At 46.1% G+C, this 23,675-nt stretch overlaps 1 protein-coding gene across 2 annotated transcripts in view; it reads right to left on the bottom strand.

Annotated features, from left to right (window-relative positions):
- Positions 1 to 23,675, bottom strand: part of Abca1 (ATP binding cassette subfamily A member 1) — a 116,596-nt gene that overhangs the window by 82,272 nt on the left and 10,649 nt on the right. For both annotated transcript variants that reach the window (XM_057790238.1, XM_057790237.1), the window contains exons 2-5: positions 17,148 to 17,313; positions 6,826 to 6,919; positions 2,646 to 2,787; positions 1,489 to 1,607 (exon numbers count right to left, since the gene is read on the bottom strand). In XM_057790238.1, coding sequence (XP_057646221.1) covers positions 1,489 to 1,607; positions 2,646 to 2,787; positions 6,826 to 6,919; positions 17,148 to 17,213 — 421 coding nt within the window. In that variant the 5' untranslated portion in view covers positions 17,214 to 17,313. The remainder of the gene's footprint in view (positions 1 to 1,488; positions 1,608 to 2,645; positions 2,788 to 6,825; positions 6,920 to 17,147; positions 17,314 to 23,675) is intronic.

Here is a 23,675-nt window from a genome sequence, read left to right as displayed (position 1 = left end):
AATAATCACGGTTCATAGTCCCTAAATATTTCTTAAGCATTAAATACTGTTTTAACCCTGGACGGGTCTCTTACTGTACCCCTTGTTAGATAAGAGGAGATAACCCTCAGGGACCAGGGGTTATTCCCAAAGCCACACAGCAGGGCACACTAGTACTTTCCATCTGTGCGGCACTGTCTCCTGGTGGTAGAAGAAATAACAAAGTTCTGTTGCATGACCAGAGGCCTCCATGGTGAGAAAAGAGAACTCAGACGATCTGGCCGCACAGTCAGGAACAGTCCAGGTGCAAGCACCTCACTGGTGACTCAGGGACAGGAGCATGCCCACACCACTCTATACTGAAACCACACCCCCTCTATGCCACCCCGATCAGCTCTGACCTGTCATGGGTGGGTTGGCGGGGTGGCTTGTGCACGTGAGTGCAATGCTTTCAGAGGCCAGAAGCCACCAGAATCCCTGGAGCTAGCATTATAGGCAGTTGTGAGTCCCCTAAAGTGGGGGTTTGGAACTGAACTTGGGTCCTCTGGAAAGGCACCATGCACTGGTCACTTCTAAGCTCTCCAGCCCCCACAGTGCATCTTCTCCTGCCCAAGGAAATCACAGTTTTGTGTCCTCACGAACAAGCACTCACCCAATCCTCCAAAACATTAACATTTTACATCATTTCTTCTCATGCCAAATGGATCATAAACTGGGAGAAAGGCCTTTCAAGAAAGGCTAGGCCAATCCATTCCCTCCTCAACTGTCAAACCGGGTAAAAAGGACTTTCTTGGAGCAGTGGCCACTGTCGGCCCATGATGGAAGAAATACTTCATCACTGACAGTTTAGAACAGCAACACATGGTAACAAGAAAAAGACCAGCACCCTGAAGGCTCCCTGGTGGCTTCTCAATCATCACTGTACACAACATTACCTGCACCAGTGACCATCAAAGAAGCCCCACCCCCTTGACAGGCAACTGCCCATCTGCTGCCAAGGTCTTGGTCAGAAAACTGTATGTTCCTCAGGCGCTTCCTCAGTGGCATTGCCAGGAACTAACTGCCTGGGCACTTAGCGAATCTGAGGTAAAGACTTCACTGTTTCAAATGCCTGTCAGAATAACCCAAACGTCTACCGTTCTAGCCAAGGTGCCTAACTTTTATTTACCCTCATCAAGGCAGAATGCTAACTGCTCTAACACACACAGAAACACCTCAGCTATCAATTCATCTATCCATGGAAATCCTATGGACAACTCAAAAATGCCCCTGGCAACCACCTGTGTTCCTGGTGACCTTAATGGCAAGCCAGTGCCATTCCTGTCTGGGATCGCTGTCCCCAGAATCACTGTCTGTAGCAACTAGCTTTTCTAGTTTTGTTGCCAAGGCTTCCTTCGGAGGAGACCAACCGCACAGCCACTGAAGAAGAAGCCTGCTCTATGGCAAGCTGGAGAACAAGGGCAGGGAAATGTCCACTTCCAGATGTATGAACGGGAGGATTTTGCTTACTTGAGCTGGAATGCTTGATCTGCCGTAATGTTCTGAGGACCTTGTGCATGTCCTTAATGCTGGTGTCTTTTTGGCTGTATAAAAGAAGCCTTCGAGCATCTGAGAACAGGCGAGACACACTAAAAAGGGAACAAAATATCATCAAAAAGACCTGGTTAGGCCAGCTGCCTCTCTCCCCAACCTAGCTTCCCCTACTACCTAGTGATTATTGCAGCCTCAAGTGTCCACCCATGTGCCCAGTTCTCCCATCAAGGCCAGTGCGTGCACAAACACACATGTGTGTGTACATGCACATGCGTGCACATATATACACACACAAAGACTATCTACTGCCCATAACAAACCTAGTGCCTATAGCCCAAAATATGCTTTATGATCCAGGAAAATGTTTTCATTGATTCAAAATATAAATTCAAAATAAATATAACAGGGATGTATATACAGTAGTGAATTTACCCTTGATTATATGCATCTGCATAGCAATAAATTATAATATTTTTATTATACAAAAGGTCCACAACCCACACATAAACATTATAAATGTGACCCTGCCTGGACCAACTACAGCCCCATCTCCTGCAGCACATCTTACAGTCCCTGACCCATTCTAATTCTGAGACTCTGCACATCTCAGGGAGCTTCACCCTCTTGTTTGGCAAATGTTTATCCCACACAGCATTTGAGCCCAGAACACAGACATTAAGGTCGCAGCGTCATGCTCTCGGGCAGCTCCCACTCGGGGAGAGAAACACCTGTCAACGGCAATGACACTGTAGTCATCCCTGACATCAGAGCAGTGACCTGAGAGCTGAGGACAGCACACTCCTGCCTGGGCTCTAAGCTGCTGGGGACCAGACCCTTGCAATGCGTGGCCCAGGCTCCGAGAATGGGCCATGTCAGAGGTCCAGTAAATACCTGGAGTGAGTGAATTAGATGGAGTGAGCTTGCTCTGTCTCCCAGAGGCATCAACTCTGAGTAGATAGCCCTGGGCCACATAATCACTGTGGCTCTTAAATCCCATAATCTTAAATCCTGGAGCAAGTCCCCCCCCACCCCCTTCATTCATTCTGCAGACTTCTCATGCAAACCCTCTTCAAGCAGGAAAGGATAAGGATTAACGGACAAGACTGGGTAAGAAAACCTGATCTGCTACTTACATGGACTTGTTAAAGTTTCCAACAACACCGGGAGCTTCCCCGGGAGTCGGATAACGGAAGCAAGGGTTGTTGGCATTACAGATAATCCCCTGTACCCACGGAAGGGTTCCTGCAGAAGGCATGGCTTTATTCGGGAAGTGGCCTGTTGAAAACACAGAGAAAACGTTAGTTCTTTGAAGTGATTTTAACACAGCCCTTCGCACACCTGTCTCATCCACCATGTCCCAGAAGACTTGCCTCCTCCGAAGTGACTGGCCCTGAATTAAGACCAGGACACCAAACAATGGTGACAATGGTTCTGTTTGGCATCATCTGTAGATTGGAACTCATGACACCAACCTTGGGAAAGTAATGCATGGGGGACATCAGACCATGGACACAAAGTGCTTGGCAAGCAGCCAGTGCTTGGTCCCCAGTGACTGGATCTCCACCACTAGCCTCATCTCTAAAAGACGCAGAAGGACCTTGACAGGGACCTAACGCAGTTCCCTCACACTGAGGCCGATGAAGAACTCAGACTCGCACATGGCTGGGGTAGACACTTCATCACTATGAGCCCAGCTCAAGCCTCCTCCTTCCAGCTGCAGCCTTCATCATCATCACCTCACCCTGCAGCTGCAGCCTTCGTCATCATCACCTCACCCTGCAGCTGCAGCCTTCATCATCATCATCATCATCATCATCACCTCACCCTGCAGCTGCAGCCTTCATCATCATCATCATTGCCTCACCCTGAAGCTGCAGCCTTCATCATCATCATCATCATCACCACCACCTCACCCTGCAGCTGCAGCCTTTATCATTATCATCATCGCCTCACCCTGCAGCTGCAGCTTTTGTCGTCATCATCATCACCTCACCCTGCTGCACCCTTCGTCATCACCATCATCATCCCCTCACCCTGCAGCTGCAGCCTTCATCATCATCATCATCACCACCTCTCCCTGCAGCTGCAGCCTTCATCATCATCATCATCCCCTCACCCTGCAGCTGCAGCCTTCATCATCATCATCACCTCTCCCTGCAGCTGCAGCCTTCATCATCATCATCATCACATCACCCTGCAGCTGCAGCCTTCATCATCATCATCATCACCACCATCACCTCACCCTGCAGCTGCAGCCTTCGTCATCATCATCATCATTATCATCATCATCACCTCACCCTGTAGCTGCAGCCTTCATCATCATCATCATCATCATCACCTCACCCTGCAGCTGCAGCCTTCATCATCATCATCATCACCATCACCTCACTCTGCAGCTGCAGCCTTTATCATCATCATCATCACCATCACCTCTCCCTGCAGCTGCAGCCTTCATCTTCATCATCATCACCTCACCCTGCAGCTGCAGCCTTCATCTTCATCATCATCATCACCATCACCTCACCCTGCAGCTTTAGCCTTTGTCATCATCGCGCTACTTTTCTCGGTCCCCCTTGTGCTCGCCTTCCTTTGGCAAACATCTGCCAGTTTCACTTCCTCTGTCAGCCCTAAAGTTCACCCAGAGCAGCAGCTCCTCACAAGCATGCTCCCTTGGGACCAAACTCAGCTGGGAAACTCTATCTGTTTTTATATTGTTTTGTCACTCATCAAAAAAAGGAGGTCCCACCTACCAGGTCCCTGTCAGCTTCTTTCTCCTACATTTGGTAGTTAAATAACGACTGGGCATGTCTGGGTGAGATCAGAGTCTGCAAAGGCGCGGGTAAGTTTTCAGCAGGGATCTTCAAGTGCTGCTTATGGGAATCAAGACAAATGTGCTTGGTCAGGGGTTCTTAATCCAGAAGCCTGTTCATGTTGGGACGAGAAGATCTTGGCTCTGGCTCTCACCATATTCTCAGAGTTATCCGAAGACTTGGCAGGCACTAAGAACCATGGCTTCAGGTGGTGACTAGCATGTATTGTTATAGACTCTGGAGTCAAACCAACTGAGATTTACACCCAGTCCCTGCCATGCGCGAGGCGCAGTCCAACCCATCTCCAAGCCTTGCTTTCTCACCTGTGAAACACCGGTCAACCCGCAAAGGGTGTTACATGAGCTCTGGCTGGCAAAGTATCTTGTGGTTTCATTTTTGTTTTTACGAGACAAGCTTTTATCCTGTAGCCCAGGCTGGCTTAGAAGAAAGAGCCCTTTTACAGAGTGCCCAGAGAAAGGTAAAAGCTCACGAATGGCCCGATTAGCACCTCTGAGTCCCTTGGCAGGCCTAGGGCAATACTCCCTTTGCTGCCGTCACACAGAGCATTCTGTCCATCTCCCAGCTTTCACGTAAATATGCTAATAGAGACTCCCCAGAAGTAGACCAAAGGCCAACACGTACTGGGAGCTCTTTAATCTTTAAAAAGAGGCAACATGGAAGGATGTGACGAGGTCTGATCCCTAAGGCCCGTCTCTGTAGGGACTCTGGCCTGTTGAACATTTACTCAGTTAATCTCTTTATCTCCCTGTTAACAGTTCAAGGAAAACCAAACAAGGCCCCTTGCCTAATGAGCTGCTGCTCCTCATTCAGTGCAGATTTACATAACCCAACCAAATACTCCAATGACCACAGGATTTGCCTCTTTCAGCTTGCAGATACTGGCGCTAGGAACAGGGCAGAGATGGGGAAGGCATTTTAGCCTGTCCTTTATTAAAGACTCTTCCTCGCACTCTGTACCTCATCTTATGAACAAAGAGAAACAAGATGAGGATTAGACTTGGGTATCCAGGATGTCAGTCAAATAATGTAACGGATACCAAAGAGCCAAAGGAGCTATTAGGACCCTGATGATTCTGACTGACCCACAAAGACTTACAGGGAAGAATCTCACACTAGTACATTGTTCCAGAGTGCAGGCATATCTGCAAGCTTCACCTTAGCTTTCTACTCTGCTGTTCTAACTAACGAGATCAGAAAGTAATATCCAGAGTACTTGAAGCATGCAGTTATAACCCGAATATATAGAATGTCTATTAGCAAACTAGTATGAAAGTGCCTACATCTGCAGGCTGTGTAAGATTTGGGAAAGAGACCAAGAAACCCAACTGAAAGGTAGCTGTGGCCTTAGTGCTGTCTTGGAAGAACAGGCTCGCATAGTATGGGTCAGAAAACCTTTGGTCCAGCCAAAACTCCTACACAAATGCAAATTCTTCAGATTCGGGACTTTCTAGAATGTTGCTCCATCCATCCACCAAGCACGGTGGGACTGTAAAATGGTAACTGTGGCAACACCAGCGCAAGGGCTGTTAGGTGTCACTGTTCTCTTTATAAAGAAGCTAAGTCACTTGTCACCATGCAGAAACCAGAAGTCACACCCACGTAATCGTATGTGTCTAGTCATTACTGTATTTCAATGTTCACTGTCAAAGCTGCCATCGGAACACACAAGTGAGAGCCAGGTGGTCTGAATTCTATCCCACCTCTACTAGATATGTAACTTCGGTCAAGTCATTATAGGTGTGTGATTCCCAACTGAGTTACCAAGCGAATGATATAAAGTCTATTATACAAGACTGTTGGAAGCCAGACAAAATATAATCGCATGAATCAAACTGAGATGTCACACACAAAGGCAGTGTAAGCTCTCGGAGCTGGAAAAATGGCTCAGTGGTTAGAATCACAAAGTACTCTTGCAGAAGACCCAAGTGGGGTTCCCAGAACTCACATCAGATGGCTCACAAGTGCCTCCATCTCCAGCTCTAGGGGCTGTGGCACCTCCAGCCTCCTCAGGCACCTGCATTCATGCACACACACACAGACACATAGGCATACTTCTTTTTAAAAAAAACATTAAATCTTTAGAAGGTATGTGTTGCAATCTGTGTTCCAGGATTTTCAACCATGTGATTACTAGACAATGCAAACAAAAGGACCACCAGAAACCAGAAACTAGCATCTGACTAGCTGCCTTAAGGGTGAGTCTTAATCATAACTTTCTGAACTCTTACTAAGGTTATTTTATTATCATGCTTTAAAAATGTGTGGAACAGATGTTAGCTATTATTATCATTACTGCCATCATCATTCACTAAGACTACAAATATCTCCAGAGTTCATGCCCTAACTAAAAAACATATATACAAAGCCTAGATTTTCTGTCTCAAGTTCTTTGTGGTGTTTTTCCTGAAGATGGCATCTTTAGGAATGGTCCCACATTTCCCCAGCCATCACCAAGTCTCAGGCATGGTCCACAGATACTCACACTCATGCTGTTCATAGGGCGGGTAGCTCAGGCGGACGGAGATCAGGATCAGGAAGATGAAGAGAGGCCAGGCCACTTCCAGTAACAGCTGACACTGAACCGAAAATAAGATGCAATTGTGTGAATTTTTAAAAAAGGTAACAGGAGAGCCAACTGCTATCGGCTCTGAGAAATTCGCAGAGAAACTCTGCAATCGAATGACTTCCTGCGTCTCTCTCTCTCTCTCAGTCTCTGAGCTTCAGTTTATTGAACACCACCCTGTAACATCCCATTCTATACCTGTGTCTCCTTTAAGGCAGAAAAACAATTCCTGCCTGCCTCTTCAGACTTCCTTCTGTGCAGTCCTCAAGACTAAGCCATTACACTTGCAGCCGAAGCTAGGAAGCCCTTCTCTTGTGCCCACACCCCAGAAACTCACACAGGTCCTCAGTCACACCTCCCCAAGCCCTGGAGATGATCTGTTTCTATTGCCGGTTTGCACACTGCACCCTTAAGATCTCACTGGGAGCATTCCTCATTGTAGAGTACATTCATTCACAGTATGGTTTGTCATGGCCCCTTGACGACCCTTTCTATGAGAAGCAAACTGTCTCAGGATGATTAGAACTTTGGAGTGTTGGGGGATTTTGGATTTTTACTTTGTTGTTTGTTTTTCCTAGTTTAAATAAGCATCTTTTAATTTTCTAAGAACTTTGGCATGGCTTTTTCATACCAAGTTCATTTTTTTTTTTTTTTTTTGGATCTTCAGGAGGGAAACTAAAACAAGATGGAAGCTGCGGATGTTCCAGGATAAAACCATTCGATTTTAATGTTCTCCCATGTTCTTCTAACATTTCCTAACAAAGCCCTGCTACCAACAAACTCTAAAGAGCAGTTCACACCAACAGCGCCTCAGGACAGAGAAGGGTAAGAGCCATGAAGAACCATGGTTCTCTGGAAGAACCATGCTGGAAACGGGTCCCTAAGAGCAAGGACTCATCTGACTAAAGATGTCTGTAAATAATCCCACAAAAGCAACAAAGCCTTTAAGTTTGAAAATGGCATCAAGTCCTTTTCTCTTTTGGATAGCAAATCATCACATTGTATAAGTTTTATTTGCCAATTATACCTAGATAAACTGGGACTCAGGGGAGGTTGGGGGATGACTTTCTCCCAGAGAACACAGCCTGGATTCCCTGGACAATGAAAATGACTTCTCTAACCAGTGAGACTGGAGCCCTTCCTCTGAGGTCCCAGTATTCTGTGTCTTAACAGCAGTTGGCACAGCACAAATGTATTACATACACGCTTCTCTCCTCTGTTACCGTCTTCTCAGTATGTCTGCAACATGGTTAGGGCTAAATGTGGTAAGCATTTATGGAGTAAGAGAATGAACTGAAGTTTATAAAATCAGGAAGACAGAAACAAAAATCAGCTGACCTCGCTGGGAAAGCAGTTTGACAATATGCATTCAAAAGGCATGTTTATCCCCTTTGACCAAGTAATATTCCTGGGAATTCATCCGTAGAAGCAAAGTTAAGAAAAAAACTCAGAAGCTACATACATGAATATATTCACTCACTGAAATGCTCTGACTAAAAATATAGTAAATAAATAACTTAATGGTACAGCAAAGGGGAAATGATTACATTAAGGTCCATCGAGTGACAATATACTACTTGATCATTATAGCAATGCCCATAAAACACAGATATTGCTAACCAAGAACACAGGACACAGAACCCTATGCAATCTAAGCCTGCGGCTTTATAAAACCACTCATACATATGACTTAGCAAACACAGAAATAAAGCTTCTAAAAAATGGCAGGACGGTAAATGAATTAAGGAAGAATAATGAACCCTGAAAGTCTAAACAGAATGTAGACAAGCAGTCATTTATCTTGAGGCTCCGGAGCCACTATTTCAACTTTCAGGATAAATAGCAGCTACCATTTATGGACAGCCCAATATGTACTAAGCTCCTATCACTTCCTTAATCCTCAGAACATCACTGAGGGCTTGGCACCCTTACTGTTTCCATTTTACACTGAAAAGCCTACTGCCTACTGAAGAGCGAGCCAAGGAAGCAGTCAGCAGCAGAACTGAGATCAGGGGCCAGTTGTACTTGATTTCAGAGTCACATGAAACTCTATTTGACCTGGCAGGCCATCTCCAGTAGGAAACAACACACCTTCCTATGCAGCATGAACTAAAAATGTCTACAGGGCCCACAGACACAAGATGACCCCATGCTGTGGAGATGGGTAATAGAGCTAATTCTGAACCTCTACAGCACACTTAGGGATTTCTGTACCTCTCGTCACAAAAATCTCATAGTTCACAGTGACCCCATCATGCAGGCTGCAATGATACTATTTTATAAGTGAAGAATAGAGGTTCAGACAAATTATGAGCTGCTGGAACCGAAATCTTTCTTCCTATACCCGCCAGGCTGCCTTGGTCAGAGCTGTGCTGGAGACACACACCTAACAAACGTCATATGCCCTTAGGTGGAGCTTAGCATGGGCCAGCCCCGCAGGGCACTGAACCGACCCAAGAAAGCAAGCCTTGTAATTCTGGACACCTCTGCAGTCCCACGCTTACAGTCTTACAAAGAGGCAGGCGCTCAGATGATGTTGGCCAGCTGAAAGAATGAATGAATCGTTGCTGAGGGCCGCACCCCGTACCCACAGTTCTTGCAGCAAAGCACACAAAGAAAATCTTAGACATCATTTTCAGGAGGTGAAGCCAAAGTGTGCAACCAGACTAAGGTATGAAGGAAGCAGACCATCACAATTATGATAGCCAATACTCAACTAAATTATATATAAATATATACATTTCATATGTATATCTCATAGTCAGACAACCAAATTAGTACTATTACTATTATTACACACTTTATATATGAAGAAACTGGGACTGATTAATAAATTGTCTATGAATCCTAATATACAAAAAAAGCTTAGATCCAAAGTTAATCTTAGGGGCTACTTCTCTTAGCCACTATTCACATGAATTTCCTGTAGCCGTTTTCCCCTACCATGTAGAACCTGTAGATTACTGGTCTTTCAAAGTGTGTACTGAACATTTGAACACACTGGCACAGAAGACCACTTCCTAAATATAACCCCAGTAGCACAGATACTGAGAGAAACAATTAAAAAGTGAGACCTTCTGAAACTCAAAAGCTTCTGTAAAGAAAAGGACACGGTCCACAAGACAAAACGACAGCCTACAGGATGGGAAAAGATCTTCACTAACCTCATATCAGACAGAGGTCTGATCTCCAAAAAATGGAGTACCTCCCTCTAGAAACTGAACTTGATTTCCTCAGGAATGCGATTCATCAAAGTCTGCTTTCTCCTCCATCTCTAACATGCCATCCGCCCTAAGAGTAACACTACAGTAAAATGGCTTAGGAAAGACACTGTGCTTGTCCCATCAGGAGCTCCTACAGAAAGCTCTTCAAACTCTCCCGTGGAGACACCCACTGCGCGCCTTCCCTCCACAGAGTGACAAGGGTGGGGAACGTCGTTCTTGAGAAGTAATTCTCCACAGTCACAGCCGCCCTAAGGAACCCCACAGCACACTCTGTCCTCCCTTCTCCTAACTCCCCATCTCTGGCCTGGGGATGAGGAGCAGGCACCTCTGCAGGAGGACTTCTCAACAACAGTACTCGGGCTCTGGGGCAGATACTTGCGATGGGATGTTTTCCTACCAACTATGCTGCGGCTAAGCAGCACCCCTGCCCTTGCCTCTCCATCCCAGCAGCACAGACACATCCAGGACGGTGCCAACCACATGTCCCAGGAAGGGCTCTGTCTGCAGTTGTAAGGGACACATCTGCAGCCTCTAAAGTCACAGCATACAGCCTAGGTCAGCGGGGCTGCTGTCAGGACATTCCATCAGCATCAAACATTTCTGCATTTTCCTTTAGGGCTGTGCCAGGCTGCGCTCACCAGAGATGGTCACTGTCCGCTTGGGTTTTCAGGTCTAACTTTTGTTCTTGGTTGCAGAGGCTAATGCACCCTAGCCACGAGTGCATTTCACTGCCCAGCCTATGGACACAGCAGTGGTGCTCTTGCGGTCAAGATTGATCCTAATTAACATGAGGATGGGGAGGTTCCAGGGCTGTGTCTCACACACACACACACACACACACGCAGAGAGAGAGAGAGAGAGAGAGAGAGAGAGACAGAGAGAGAGAGAGAGAGAGAGAGAGAGAGAGAGAGAGAGAGAGAGAGAGGGTCAGTCAATGGAGTAAGATCTGGCCTAAGGAAAAATCTTCTAAATAACACTAAACAAAAAGAAAACAAAACAAAATGTATTTGAAAAAGAAGTGACTGCTTCTTACCACTGAGCTGAAATTGAGAAGCCTGATATTGCAGCCGGGCACAGACAAAGAACCAAAGAGAAAGACAGCAAAGCAAAAAGAGGAAAACACGCTTTCTGTCCCCAGCACGGTCACTAATCTAGGAAACAAGGCACAATTAACAAAAATGAGCTGAAAATGTAGTAAATGAATCTGAACCAAGGGAAAGACTTCTAGCAGCAGTGCTGGACGCTCCTGTAATGATGTGGAGTGAAATGACAAAACAAAACATTATTGACAGTAAGAACATACATTTAAAAAAAAATAACACTTAGATAATGGCAGGAGTGATATCATATTCCTGTGATTCTAGCACTCTGGAAGGCAGAGGCAGGAGGATCTCTTTGAGTTCGAGGACAGCCTGGTCACGTAGGAAGGGTGCCAGGCTAACTCTGTGGTTACTACTCACCACCAGCCTGACTGGATTAGAAAAACAGGGAAATGAATGAGGCACATCTTAAGTGTACCTGAGAGGATATTTCTGAAAGTTTTAACTGAGCGAGGAAGAGACCCACTCGAAATGTAGGCAGCAGTTCCTCAGTGAATCAACAAGGAAAGACATTCATCTCTCGCAGCTCCTGGGGCAGATGGAATGTGACCAGCTATCTCACGCTCTATGACACTGTCCCTGCTGTGACTGGCTGCCTCCTCACACTGTGAGCCAAAATAAACCCTCTCTTCCCCATGTCGCCTCTCGTCAGGTATTTGAGGAATTACTCAGCATTGAGAAAAGTTAGACCGTGACGAACACTTGTCACGAAATGGGAGACTCCAGAATATTCCCCTACATGGATAAGGTTTTGTAAGTGTTCCCCCCACCCAAAGTAGGAAAGGAATAACTGTCTAACAAAGTGTATAGACATGGTGTGATATAAAAATACAGAACTAACTTCAGATCTGTCCTTCATACCACAAATAATGGAAATTATGTGTGGAAAAACTGAAGTAAAATCTTAAAGATCAAATCACTTCAAAGACAGAGAAAAGGACAATTTAAAACCAAGCTTACTCCCTGAAAGGTTTAAGCCTGATGCAAACCCCTCAGAACCCTCATCATGACTGTGAAAACTGGTCCATCCTTTGGAAGGACACCTGGTCACAGACTGCAAGGACCTGTGAGTGCACTTCAGCCCAGTACTTCTACTCCTGAGATCCCGTCCTAGAAAATAACACAAAGGTAAGAGAAGGCTATATGCATAAAATCCTCCAAGGAATTCCTTTGAAACAGCGAACTCTAAGTGTTGTCAATAGGGTCAGAGCTTACAGACCTTCACTGCTGACTTAACACACAGCTCTCTGGGAGGTCATGGCATCATTCCATGACAGACAGACTGACAACCAGAACGTCCGATGTCCCTCTTACTAACTTCCCAGTGATACTTTCTTCATTTGTGAAACAAATTTCACAGAATTATTGTGAAGATGGAGACATAATAGAAAAAGTACTTTCAAAGCTATCGAGTGCAACCTACACATCCGAACTCATCACTTATCATAAAGATTATTAACAAATATGAGAACATACATACTAAGCAATGCTAAGCAGAGAAACACAGCTCGTCAGTTAGTGTCCGTGCACAGAGTGATAAATGCCCTCTGGTGTTTCCACCACTCAGGTTACCTCAGGATCAAGATCCAGAAGATGAACCATGCCCACCTGAGGGGCTCCTTTCAGATGTAAAATTGCACTCAACTGTCCTTCCTTCGCTCTATGGTTGGACCCTATCTATCCCCAATGAATCTCCAGCCAAGTCCTCTGTCAGTCAGCCAGTGCCCTGGCTTCTCTCGGCTCCTGAAGCCAGAAACGCATTCCCGCCCAATCTCTCAATCCAGGATAAAGGGCATCTGAGGTCTGAACCCTAGATCTTTGCATGCTAACACCACTGCTTCTGTTCTGGGACTCTAAGCATGACCTCGCATTCCAAATGACAGGCATTGGAGCTCTAAGCATGATCTCACATTCCAAATGACAGGCGCACCACTTGACTCCTAATGTGGATGCTGTAATGGTATCTTTTATTTGCACGCTGGTACGTTTCACATTCTCTTCCCTCGATAAACTCTAGCCTCCATGAGGCCACGTATAGGGCCTGTCTAGTTTATCACTGCATATCCCACCAGCAACGGATGCTCAGCAAACACCTAAGCGAAACAATGAACAATGACTTGTTCTAGTTTACGCCATCTATAGAACAGAAAAACAAAGCTCTGGAGAAGCCACTGAGGCACGGGGCAGTCCAAGCTGGGATCAGAACCGTGACCATGGTTACTGAGCCAGGACTAAGGGCAGAGAAGAAACGTCCTTGGCACTGGAAACAGGAAAGGGAAATGAAGTTCCCACACACTCTGTGACTTTCTCTAAGAGCTGTGCAGGAAAGAGGAGTTCTAATTGTCTTCCTGTTTATACCCTTTCTCAGGAGACTTCCAATAGCAGTACTCTAATTTATTTAAGAGTTAGAATATGCTGTTTCGCTTAAAGGCAAAAAGAAAAGAGTACATTTGTCCACTTCACTTTGCTCCCTGTTTCAGGGAAACCTTGGCCTCTGGATCAAGCCCAAAGTCAGAGGAAGAGCCTGAAGTCCACCCCCTTTCCTGTCCCTGTTTGCACAGAATAACTGCTGCCCACACAAGCTGACTGGCACTTTGGACCCAAAGTGAGCTTTGTACCCTTTTGCAACTCAATTCAGTGTATTCTTGGCCCAATAGAAACACTGGAAAACTAACTCTGGTGGACAGACCCCATGAGTGTGCACAATGCAAGGACAGAGAGGGGTCCGAAGCAGTCACCTGCAAACAAAGACACAAGGCCAAAGCTGCCTCTAGTTGGGGTTGCACTGGGGTTCACTGCTCAGCCCCAGGCTTTCACACCATCTTTCTATTCCTCCAAATGCTCCAAGACTTTCAAACACCAGACCAGCAACCACATTTACCACTCATCAGGCAAATCCTTATGCATGTAGTAAGGGCGAGGCTCATGACCTGGCCATGGGTATGGATGCTCTCAGGAGCAGGGGAGCATGCAATGAATTTTCAAACATTGTGGCTATCAAGGGGCTTCGAACTTCCGACTCTTTATAACAGGCAGTACAGTTAGTTCTAACTCTATGAGTTAAGAAAGTGGTACCAAAGGCCCACACTGTTCCTATTTCTAAACAACATAACCAGGTAGACTAGACAGTAGCTACATACAGCCACTGCTGAGGCTAAACAAAAGCCTGCTTTAAAAGGTCCAGCCTGTCAGGACACCAGGAAATGGGTTCTGGTGTTACCTTCAGAGCTGACCCTGCATCCATCAGAGTCCCAGCTCCCTCAGCTGTACAAGAGGCCGGCCAGATCTTGGCACCTGCTCTGCTCATTAAGTATTTGTGACTTGAAACACCTGCTTTTCTCTAAAGTAGCAAGGGTAATGACTCAGAGAAGCTGGTAGGCAGCGGTGTAGTATCTTACAAAGGCCATCTGTGGAGGGCTGTGTCCATACTTCCTATCTCCGCAAAAACTCTTCCCGAAATCGCCTCAGACTAAGCCTGCCGATCTCTCTAAACCTAATCCTTTTAAAGGCATAAACAGCACGGGACAAGAAGTAACTAGCTCAACTCCAGCAAAGACGGGCTCAGGGTAGCTGACCACACATTTTGTGTTCCTGGACAGTGTGCTTCTGACTCCTGCCTGCCTGGGCACAGAAATCCAACCCCTGCTACTTCTCCTAAGCTAGGCGCTGCTATGCAGCTGCGGAGGATAGGGAAGGGGGAAGAACAGCCACTGAGAACTGGAAAAAAAGGGCTCAGCCTGTGGCCCCAGATTGGCTTCCGCTTGATGGATTTTGAGGATCTCTTCCCCACTTTGCACCTCAGTTTCTCTCTATATATGTCAAGTCTGATATCTGGAACAGGTTTCCCCTCGAGATCCACTTTTTACTGGTAAAGTGGTGTTTCTCTCTGTGACCTGCTAACACTAAAGGGCACATCAAGGCAGGGACAATTTGCCACCTGGTAGGAAACTGATATACAGAGGAAAGCAGCCTTGTGGGCCAATGCTAAGAGCAAATGTAACAGGCTTAGGACCATCAGGACCAGGGAATAACTGTGAGGAGCAAGAGTCAGGCAAGACGGAAGTCAGAAATGGCAAGATGTTTTGATAGAAATTTCTTTTCTAACGATACCATTAAAAGGTGATATAAGGCTGGGTATGGTGGTGCACACCTGTAATCCTAGCAGTCTAGAAGCAGACCCAGGAGGATCAGGAGTTCAAAGGCACACTTCGTGCCTAGCTCACAGAAACACCTTCCAATTGCCTTCTTTTAGTCTATTAATATAATCATGTACATTCAATTTTGCTATTATTACTTCCAATAAGAAAAGACAAAAAGATTCTAGTCATAGGCCTCTCACTCGTGACCTTGATTCAAGTTCCCCATTTGTAACATGAAAAGCTGAACAAAAACTTTTATAAAACTGGAAGTCTCTCTCTCTCTTTCTTGTGTGCTTGTGTGTGTGCGTGTGTGTGTGTATACACGCATGAACACACGCACGTGGTGTGTCTTCACATGAGCATTTGAAGGATTATACTTGGGTTATCCATGAAGATTTTGAATTTTCTGTGTTTCCATTTCAACAATAGTCTGAACAAATCCTGGCACACCTATCTGGATTTAGTTACTTCAGCATAAGTTCTGGCACAAGCCTTCAAAGCTGGGGTTTATATCAGTGTATGTAACTGGATGATTGTGTCGGCAGGCTGCTGATGGCACTGGACAAAGAGAAGCCAAACAGTATTAATAAACGCTGCCCAAAAACAATGATGAAGAATTAAATCATTAGCACAAAGTAATAAAGCCAAATTCAAGATAACCAGCATTGCATCACCCACCCCCATATTCACGTGACAACTCGTAATTTGGATTTCAGCTAAACAAAGTCGGTTTTCTTACCATACTTAAGGTGCTATAAATTTGAATTGCAATGTTATTGTTTTCAATTTTGTTTGCATTTGATTTGTAAATCTATATGGGAACTATGATTCTCTCATCAGGGTTTAAATCAATTTTTAATTACATAATTAAAGTCACTTTATTAAAAAACATTAGTAAACAAAAGGATACCTTGGTATGTTTTTTTCTCTTAAAAAAAAGATCTTCAAGTAACACAGAATATTCTACTTGGAGAAAGACTGAATAAACTCTCTTCACCCCAGGCCTTTGAATTTCAGAAGATTATTTTGGTTACGGGCAAGCTGAACATCTTTAAGATACTCAAGTGGGGATGAAGAAAAGTATAAGACAGGAAACGGGTTTAGAAGTGAGTTACAGAGACACGTAGCTAAGTCCAGAGAGCTGGAAAAGATGACTGGGAAAGAATGGAGGGAGATAAAGGCACCACAGGGAAGGCTGACCTGAGCTTTGGGGAGCTCGCCTTGCCTGACGGCCTCACATTCCTCCATGGAAAAACTACATTCACCTGTGAGGTAATGGCGGCCCACATGGGAAGTGCGTGGCTTAGATACCACCACAGAAATGACAAGTCTCCGTTACTCTAATCTTCCGGGCTACTTTCACAGCCGAGGGAGGCAGTCGAGACTAATGCTGAGGTCACCAGGCACATCTCGATGACGGCTTCAATACCTCACTTCACAGAAACACTGGGGCCCACAAGGCTTGTGGGTGGCTCCAGGCAGCTACCAGAACTTCAGTGAACAGAAGCAACAGGGTGATGGGGGGTCATTGTCTACCAGGTGGCACTGGTCAGGACTCATGCCCAGGAACCAAGAGAAACCCAAGCTAATGGTTCTGTCTGACTGAACACTTTTCCATCATGCTAAGCCATGGGAGCACATCATAGCCACACAGTCCCATGCCCACATGTGCCGGACTCATTCAAGAACCACCATGTGAAGACCCTCCCTCCTCCAACTCCCCGTCCAGCCACTACGGAGAAAGCACAGAAGCAGCCCACAGAGAAACCCATGCTTACTGTTTGTCGTCTTCGGAACGTCAGGTTCTTCCACAGCAGCAGCCTTAACTGAGTCCAACAAGCCATGTTACCTCTGCTGGCACCCAGAGCGACCCGTGCATGTGGCTCGAGAGCCCTGGAGGAAGCGGCCGGCGCGCGCAGCAGTGACGCTGTGGCTGGTCATTAACTGGAAGATAAAGCAGGAGGAAGAGATGTCAGTCACGACTTTGAAGCCCTATGGCTAGGAGAGCTGTGGCTCCAGCCCTCTCACCAGACACCTCTAACATCTAAAACTACGTCTGGCTCCTCGTCCAAGGGTCACGAGTTAGGCTAGACAGCTAGCCTAACCTCCAGGATCTCTAACAGACAGTGCTTCCGGGAGGCTTATTGGCTAGAGTCTGGGAGCTAGAGGCAACGATCTTTATCACGTGAGCGTCACTGATGGGATCGTTTAAGAATGATTTGAGAGAGCAACTATTGCCAGCCACGAGAGAGGTCAGAAAGGGCATCCCGGAGCTACAGAGGCCTGTCTTCTTCCCTATGAAAGGTGTAGCCTACCAGGCAATGTTAGCAGCGTTTACAAATCCTCCCTCCAGCCTGGAATGACTTATGCTATTTCCTAGCATGCACTACAGACAGTGTTTTCATCCGGGCACAAAGCTGAGTCCTTCAAGTGATAAATGGCATCATTAGTCAGGCAGCTTCCCCAGGTGGGAAGCCAAGGATTGTGTTAGATGATTGTGACTAAGCACCAAAGAAATGCCACCAACACCTGGCTCCCAGGTGATAAGGGTAAGTCTGGTGTTGTGTCTCTGCAGAAAAAAAAAAACCAGGACCCCACAGAGAAGAGAGCCTGTCAAGGGCTGAGCTCGGTGTGGCATCTGTGAAAGTGGCAGGCTCCCACGGTGGGGACATACGCAGCACACTTGTGGCCATGCCCTACCTACACCTGAGCACATGGCCACTCCTCAAGTGTCACAGAGGTCTCCCTGGAAAGCCGTTTCACCATACTAGGGATTTTCATGAACAGGCAAGCCATAAGACAGTCTGTGTGTCCTAGCTACCCTCCACCCGGCTGTATTTATTTAATGCGGGGGAAAAAATATCTAAAGAGTTCTGCTAAGGCAAGCTAAGGAGCAGATGGAAATGGACTCGTGCCAGAAGGAAGAGGAGAACACAGGTTATTAAAGAGGGGACCTGTCAACAGTTGGTAGTCATAAGCCATAAGCAGAAGCCGTTAGGAAATGACAATGACTGTGGCTTCTCATGCCCTTCTAGTGTAAAATGGCGGGAAATCAGGCATAAAGTACTAAGAATACAAGAACCACTCCTGGAGACAACCAGAAACTTCACTCTAAACCCATGATCTTAATCGATGTAAAGGGGGTTTCTGATAGCATTTGATAGTTCCCTAACATACAAGGACTCAGATTAAAAATTTCTAGGAAAAAAACAAAAAGATAATTGAAGAAATTGCTGTTCCAGAAAAATAGATGCCCTATAATGGCTAACTCTAATTCATTTATTAGTGATACAATACATCAGAAACTTCTTTATTGCTGCTCAGTGAACCCAAAAAGGGCACAGACTACCCATAGTGCCTCACTGCAAGAAGAAGCCAACTTAGGCCAGTACCAAGAAGAAGCCCAAGCCAGTACCAGTTGGCTTGCAGTTCCCTGCTGAAAGAGGCCAACTGGACTCACAGCACTGACCGGCCAATGACCAAATTATCTTTAAGCGGCACTGAAAATACTGAATTAAGAATTCACTGGATTTTTCTCCTCTTAAAGCCGCTCTCCAGGAATCACTCAGTTGATTTACAGGGTACAGGAACTTTCCTCAGAGCCCACTGTAAAATGGAGGAATACAATCCACTGTCACAAAAGGTAAACTAACCTCCAGAAAGACCCTGGTAAGCACTAGCCCCCAGTTCCCACTGTATCCATGGGACAAGACTTATACTCTCTGAGCACCAAGTTCCTTGTTCTAACAAAGGAACGCTGGCATCTACCTTCTATGGTATTGTGGGCATTAAAGGAGGTGAAAGAAATCAATTTGGAATGCAGTAGAAGGTGTACAACAAAGGACAAAGAAACTCGGTGTCATCTGTAGAATCATGTGCTGTGGAAGTTTGAATGTAATTGGCCTCCATAGTCTCATAGGGAGTGGCACCATTAGGGAGGTGTGACTTTGTCGGAGGAAGTGTGTCATTGTGGGGGCGGGCTTTGAGGTTTCATATGCTCAGGATATCTCCCAGTGTTCAGCTGACTTCCTGTTGCCTGCAAGCTGAGATGTAACCAGCACCAGGCTTGCTTGTGCTCAGCCATGCTTCCCATCATGATGATAATGGACTGAACCTCTGAAGCTGTAAGCGAGCCCCCTCAATTCAATGTCTTCTTTATAAGAGTTGCCGTGGTCATGATGTCTCTTCATAGCAATGAAAACACAAACCAAGACATCCCCACTCTTGGTTTCTCTCGTGCTCTCCAGCAGAGAAATGGCTGTATCTTACCCAAAGAGAACATCCTGTTATTTCTAGTTTCTGGAAAGGTAGGAGTGAGCAGAGTAGGAAACAAGCTCTGAATAGCTTAGCTTTGGTCTATGGGCCGAATCCCTGTGTGGAATTGTTCCCTGACCCCTGAGCAGAGATGTCTGGAGAATGAGAAGAGAAGGCACTGTCCTACAGAGTGCCCCTGAGATCAGAGCAGGAAAAACAGCTTTCTTGGAGACTGTTTTCCTAGAAGTTGAGTTTCTGAGTCTCTGAGGCCAGTTTCAGACTCCAGGCTCCCCAAGGACACAGCATGGATGTCATGAGACCAGAGGAAAAGTCCTCGCCTGGCTGTGTGATATGCAAACAGGCCACATTCCAGCCCAGTCCTGCTGCCCACTTCAGCACCTCCGGGGCAGCTGCAGAATTCTCACCCACACCTTCATCTCAGAACACAGAGATCAATGCTGAGGGCAACTTGACCCAAAGGTGGTGGGGAGGAGCAATGTCTGAACCCTTCTGTCCAGGTAACAAAAGCCAAAAGCCAATGGGACATTTCCAAATCAATTTTCCAAGCAAGCGAACAAATCACACTTTAAAAAAAAAAAGGCAATCGTGTACACTGGATTTCTCAATGTTTCAAAGCATAACACACTCGCTCCTCCTGCTCCTTCACGGGTTTTCAGCCAGTAGCTGGAAAGGATTCCCACCTCAAAATCTTTGCCATGCCATAGGCCATTCTCGTCCTGATCCTGCATGCCCACAGTAACAACTCCAGCCAGTCTCCTTAGCTCCAGGCTCGCCCCAATCTCTCCCCTCTGACACAGAGAGCCCACAAAGTGTTTGACTGAACCAATTATTTAAAAATGGCACTTGCTCACCCTTGACCTGTTTCCCACCACCCTGGATGGAGTCTTCACCGAGGTTTTACTTCTCCTCCTAGTGGGCCTCCGGCAACTGTCCCCTGTCCTGGCTTGCTTGGCAAGGCCCCTGGAACAGGCAGGCCCCTCACAGGCTAGGAATGCAAGGCCTTCTATTGTGCTCCTCTGCCCCGAACACTTTCTCCAGCACTGTGGGCCTGCCTATTTCCTCCACAGTTGCTACTAGCAACTCAGGAATCCTTCCTGATCATTTCTGTTTCTCTCTACCCACACCTGAATGAGAAGGTTTTCTTCAGTGTTTTCTCTTGCAGCGTCTGTCCCGTCCTAGCTCAGGACAGGGGTATTTCTGATCCTTCATCTCTGCTCTCTCCAGGGTGCAAATAAAGCAGTACTGGATTTTTGGGAGCACTCAGGGGACATGGCCTCAATTCATTTTTTAAAAGATGGCCATGAGGAACGGGGTCTCAGAATCTGATGGTGGCGGCATTCTGGGGCCTGTGGTAACTGATTACTCAAGCTTGATTAACTGATTCAGGCAAACTGTCCCCAGAGAGAGAGCTCTGAATTCAGCTGATTCCATGGCATACTCCAAGTCACCAAGGTGGCTCCTCTGGCATCCTGGGAGGCATAAGTGAATCTAAATCTAGTTTGCATAAATGTCAGGTTTAGCTAAGAACCACATAGACCTCCCAAGACCACTGGGGGTCACGGAACTGGCTTTCTGCCAAGTTTTGTGCTCAAGTCTTTGGAGCAATCTCTCCAGTACTCAGCATTAGTCCCGTGTATCAATCTGGTAATTTCCACACCCCAACCCTGATTTGTGAAAGATGGATCTGGACAAAGTGACTGCTCTAACCTTTAGCTAATTTGTGTAGCAATCTTCACTTGAAACGCTTTTGGCATTTCAAAGACTTTAGCCCACTTTGGAGAGAACAGAGAGCCCACAGAATAAAAAATCTGCTAAAATATAACCTTCCTAAATACGCAAAGATGCTTACATTATTACTTGTAGGAAAACGTGAATTAAAAACACAATGAGAAACCACTAAACTTAAAAGCACTAGCAAGTGTGTGAAGTAATCAAACTCAATTACACCAATTTCAGGAACATAAGATGCAAGTGCCGTTTTGGAAAACTTTGGCAGTTTCTTATAAAGTTCTGAAATGAATGAAACATTCAGTTCTGGAATGATCCAAACATCCCTCCCTAGGTATTTATCCAGAAGAAACAAGCACGCATGTCCACACAAAGACACGTGTAAGTTTTTACACAAGCCTCATGAAGAAAAGCCAGTTGAAAACAACCAAACGTCCATCAACAAGAAATAAAAATAGTAAGACACCAGCACACACAACAACACAGACAAATCTCAGCAGCTGGACTCTTAGAGAAATACCGCAGCAGACACAGACGACAACTACGTACCGCCTGACTTGACTTCTAAGACACTATGGAGCCAGATATGGTGGCGCACGCCTTTAATTCCACCACTCAAGGGCAGAGGCAGGCAGATCTCTGAGTTCAAGGCCAGTCTGGTCTACAGTGCTACAACCAGAGCTACATAGAAAAACTCTTGTTTCAGAAAAGAAATAAAACAACTATTTTTTTCCATTTATGGGACTAGTGAAACGAGACTGAACCCAGGTCTCTGACTGCCAGAGGTTAGAGGTGACGAGGAGATAAGACCACAAAGGAGCCCGCACTACTCAATATTGGGAAAGCGGTTAAAGTTGCATCATCGTGTACAACTGGGGAAAGTCCAACTGTACACTTTAAAGGAGTACATTGTACAAAATGTAAATCACACATCAATACACCCAATACCAGACCACCTTTCGACTTAACACAACCCACAGGCTCAACTCTGCCTTAGATCTAAGGCCTGATAGCGCAGAGCCTGGTTGGGGTAGCACCCCGAGAGGGAATACTGCCAGAAAATATGCAATCATCACTTGGTAATTCTGCCAGACAACCTCAGCCGCAACTCTGCCCGGCTCCCATTAACCACAACAAATACTCAGTGGACGCCTGTCCCATGTCATGTGCTGCTGCAGATCCTGACTAGCACAGATCCTATTCTCAGGGTCCCTCTATTTTATCAGAGAAAGTGGGGAAAGGTGACACGGGAGGGAGGTCCCCGCTCATGAAGCACCTCTACCCGCCAACCTTCTGCTGCCTTCCACAGGCCACTGAAGCATCAACACACATTCTAATTCTTTTCACTTTTCCCTAGAACAAACTGTAAAGACAGGCAGACTCTATGACACTAGCAAAAGGAAACACACAGGGAGGGAGGGAGGGAGGGAGGGAGGGAGGGAGGGAGGGAGGGAGGGAGGGAGGGAGGGAGGGAGGGACAAACTTTATAGGAAACTTGATGGGAATGGAAAACGATAACCCTCATCACTTTGAACTTTGCTTATCATCCTTTCTGACCAGGACATTTTGACATTTTGAACTTGACATGTGTTCTTCAAAGAGAGATGAGACAAGAGCACTACCAAAACGCAGAAGAAAGAAACTATAACAAATGGCAAAGCAGAAGAATTTACCCACTCAGCTTGCAGAGTCGAAAGAAAAACAAGACCTCCTTCTCAAGACTACTCTACCCTGAAGCAATCTCTTGATGGAAAGGCAGGAGAGGAAGTGTGTGCGTGGTCACACGGTTACCAGAAAATATGGCTATATGGGGACAGAAGGCTGGGCCTTTCCTGTTCCTTCCTGCAAGCATACAACCAGGATGCCAGCGCTAGGCTCCATGAGACGGAGTCATTCAACCCAAGCCTGCAATGCCTTAGCCAGTGCTGGTTTCCCAACAGCAGAAGTCCCCAAGAAGTAACCACAAGGGTCATGTCATGGGACTGAGAAGTCAGCCCTCTGGGACAGGAAAGCGGTGGGGGCTCCCAAGCCTGTGCTACATCTGATCTCTGTACTTGCAGACAGTGTGCCTTGGGATTTAGGAGACACCTCCATCACATCCTCCTGCAACCTTACAGGCTGAGATGCTGAGGACCCCCAGAAGCAAATGACCTACCTACACTTATGAGTTGGCACTCAGATGGCTCTTAAATCCCCTTTTTTGAGAACAGTCACAAGCCTTTTCCCACTACGCTGTTTCTCTTATGACTCTGTTTATTCTTCTGAATGCATGCATTTCTTCTACCCGTTGCAGCCAAATAGCT

Source organism: Chionomys nivalis, chromosome 16 (assembly GCF_950005125.1).
Source record: "Chionomys nivalis chromosome 16, mChiNiv1.1, whole genome shotgun sequence".
Taxonomy (NCBI): Eukaryota; Metazoa; Chordata; class Mammalia; order Rodentia; family Cricetidae; genus Chionomys; species Chionomys nivalis.
This window is presented reverse-complemented; position numbering and strand designations above follow the sequence as displayed.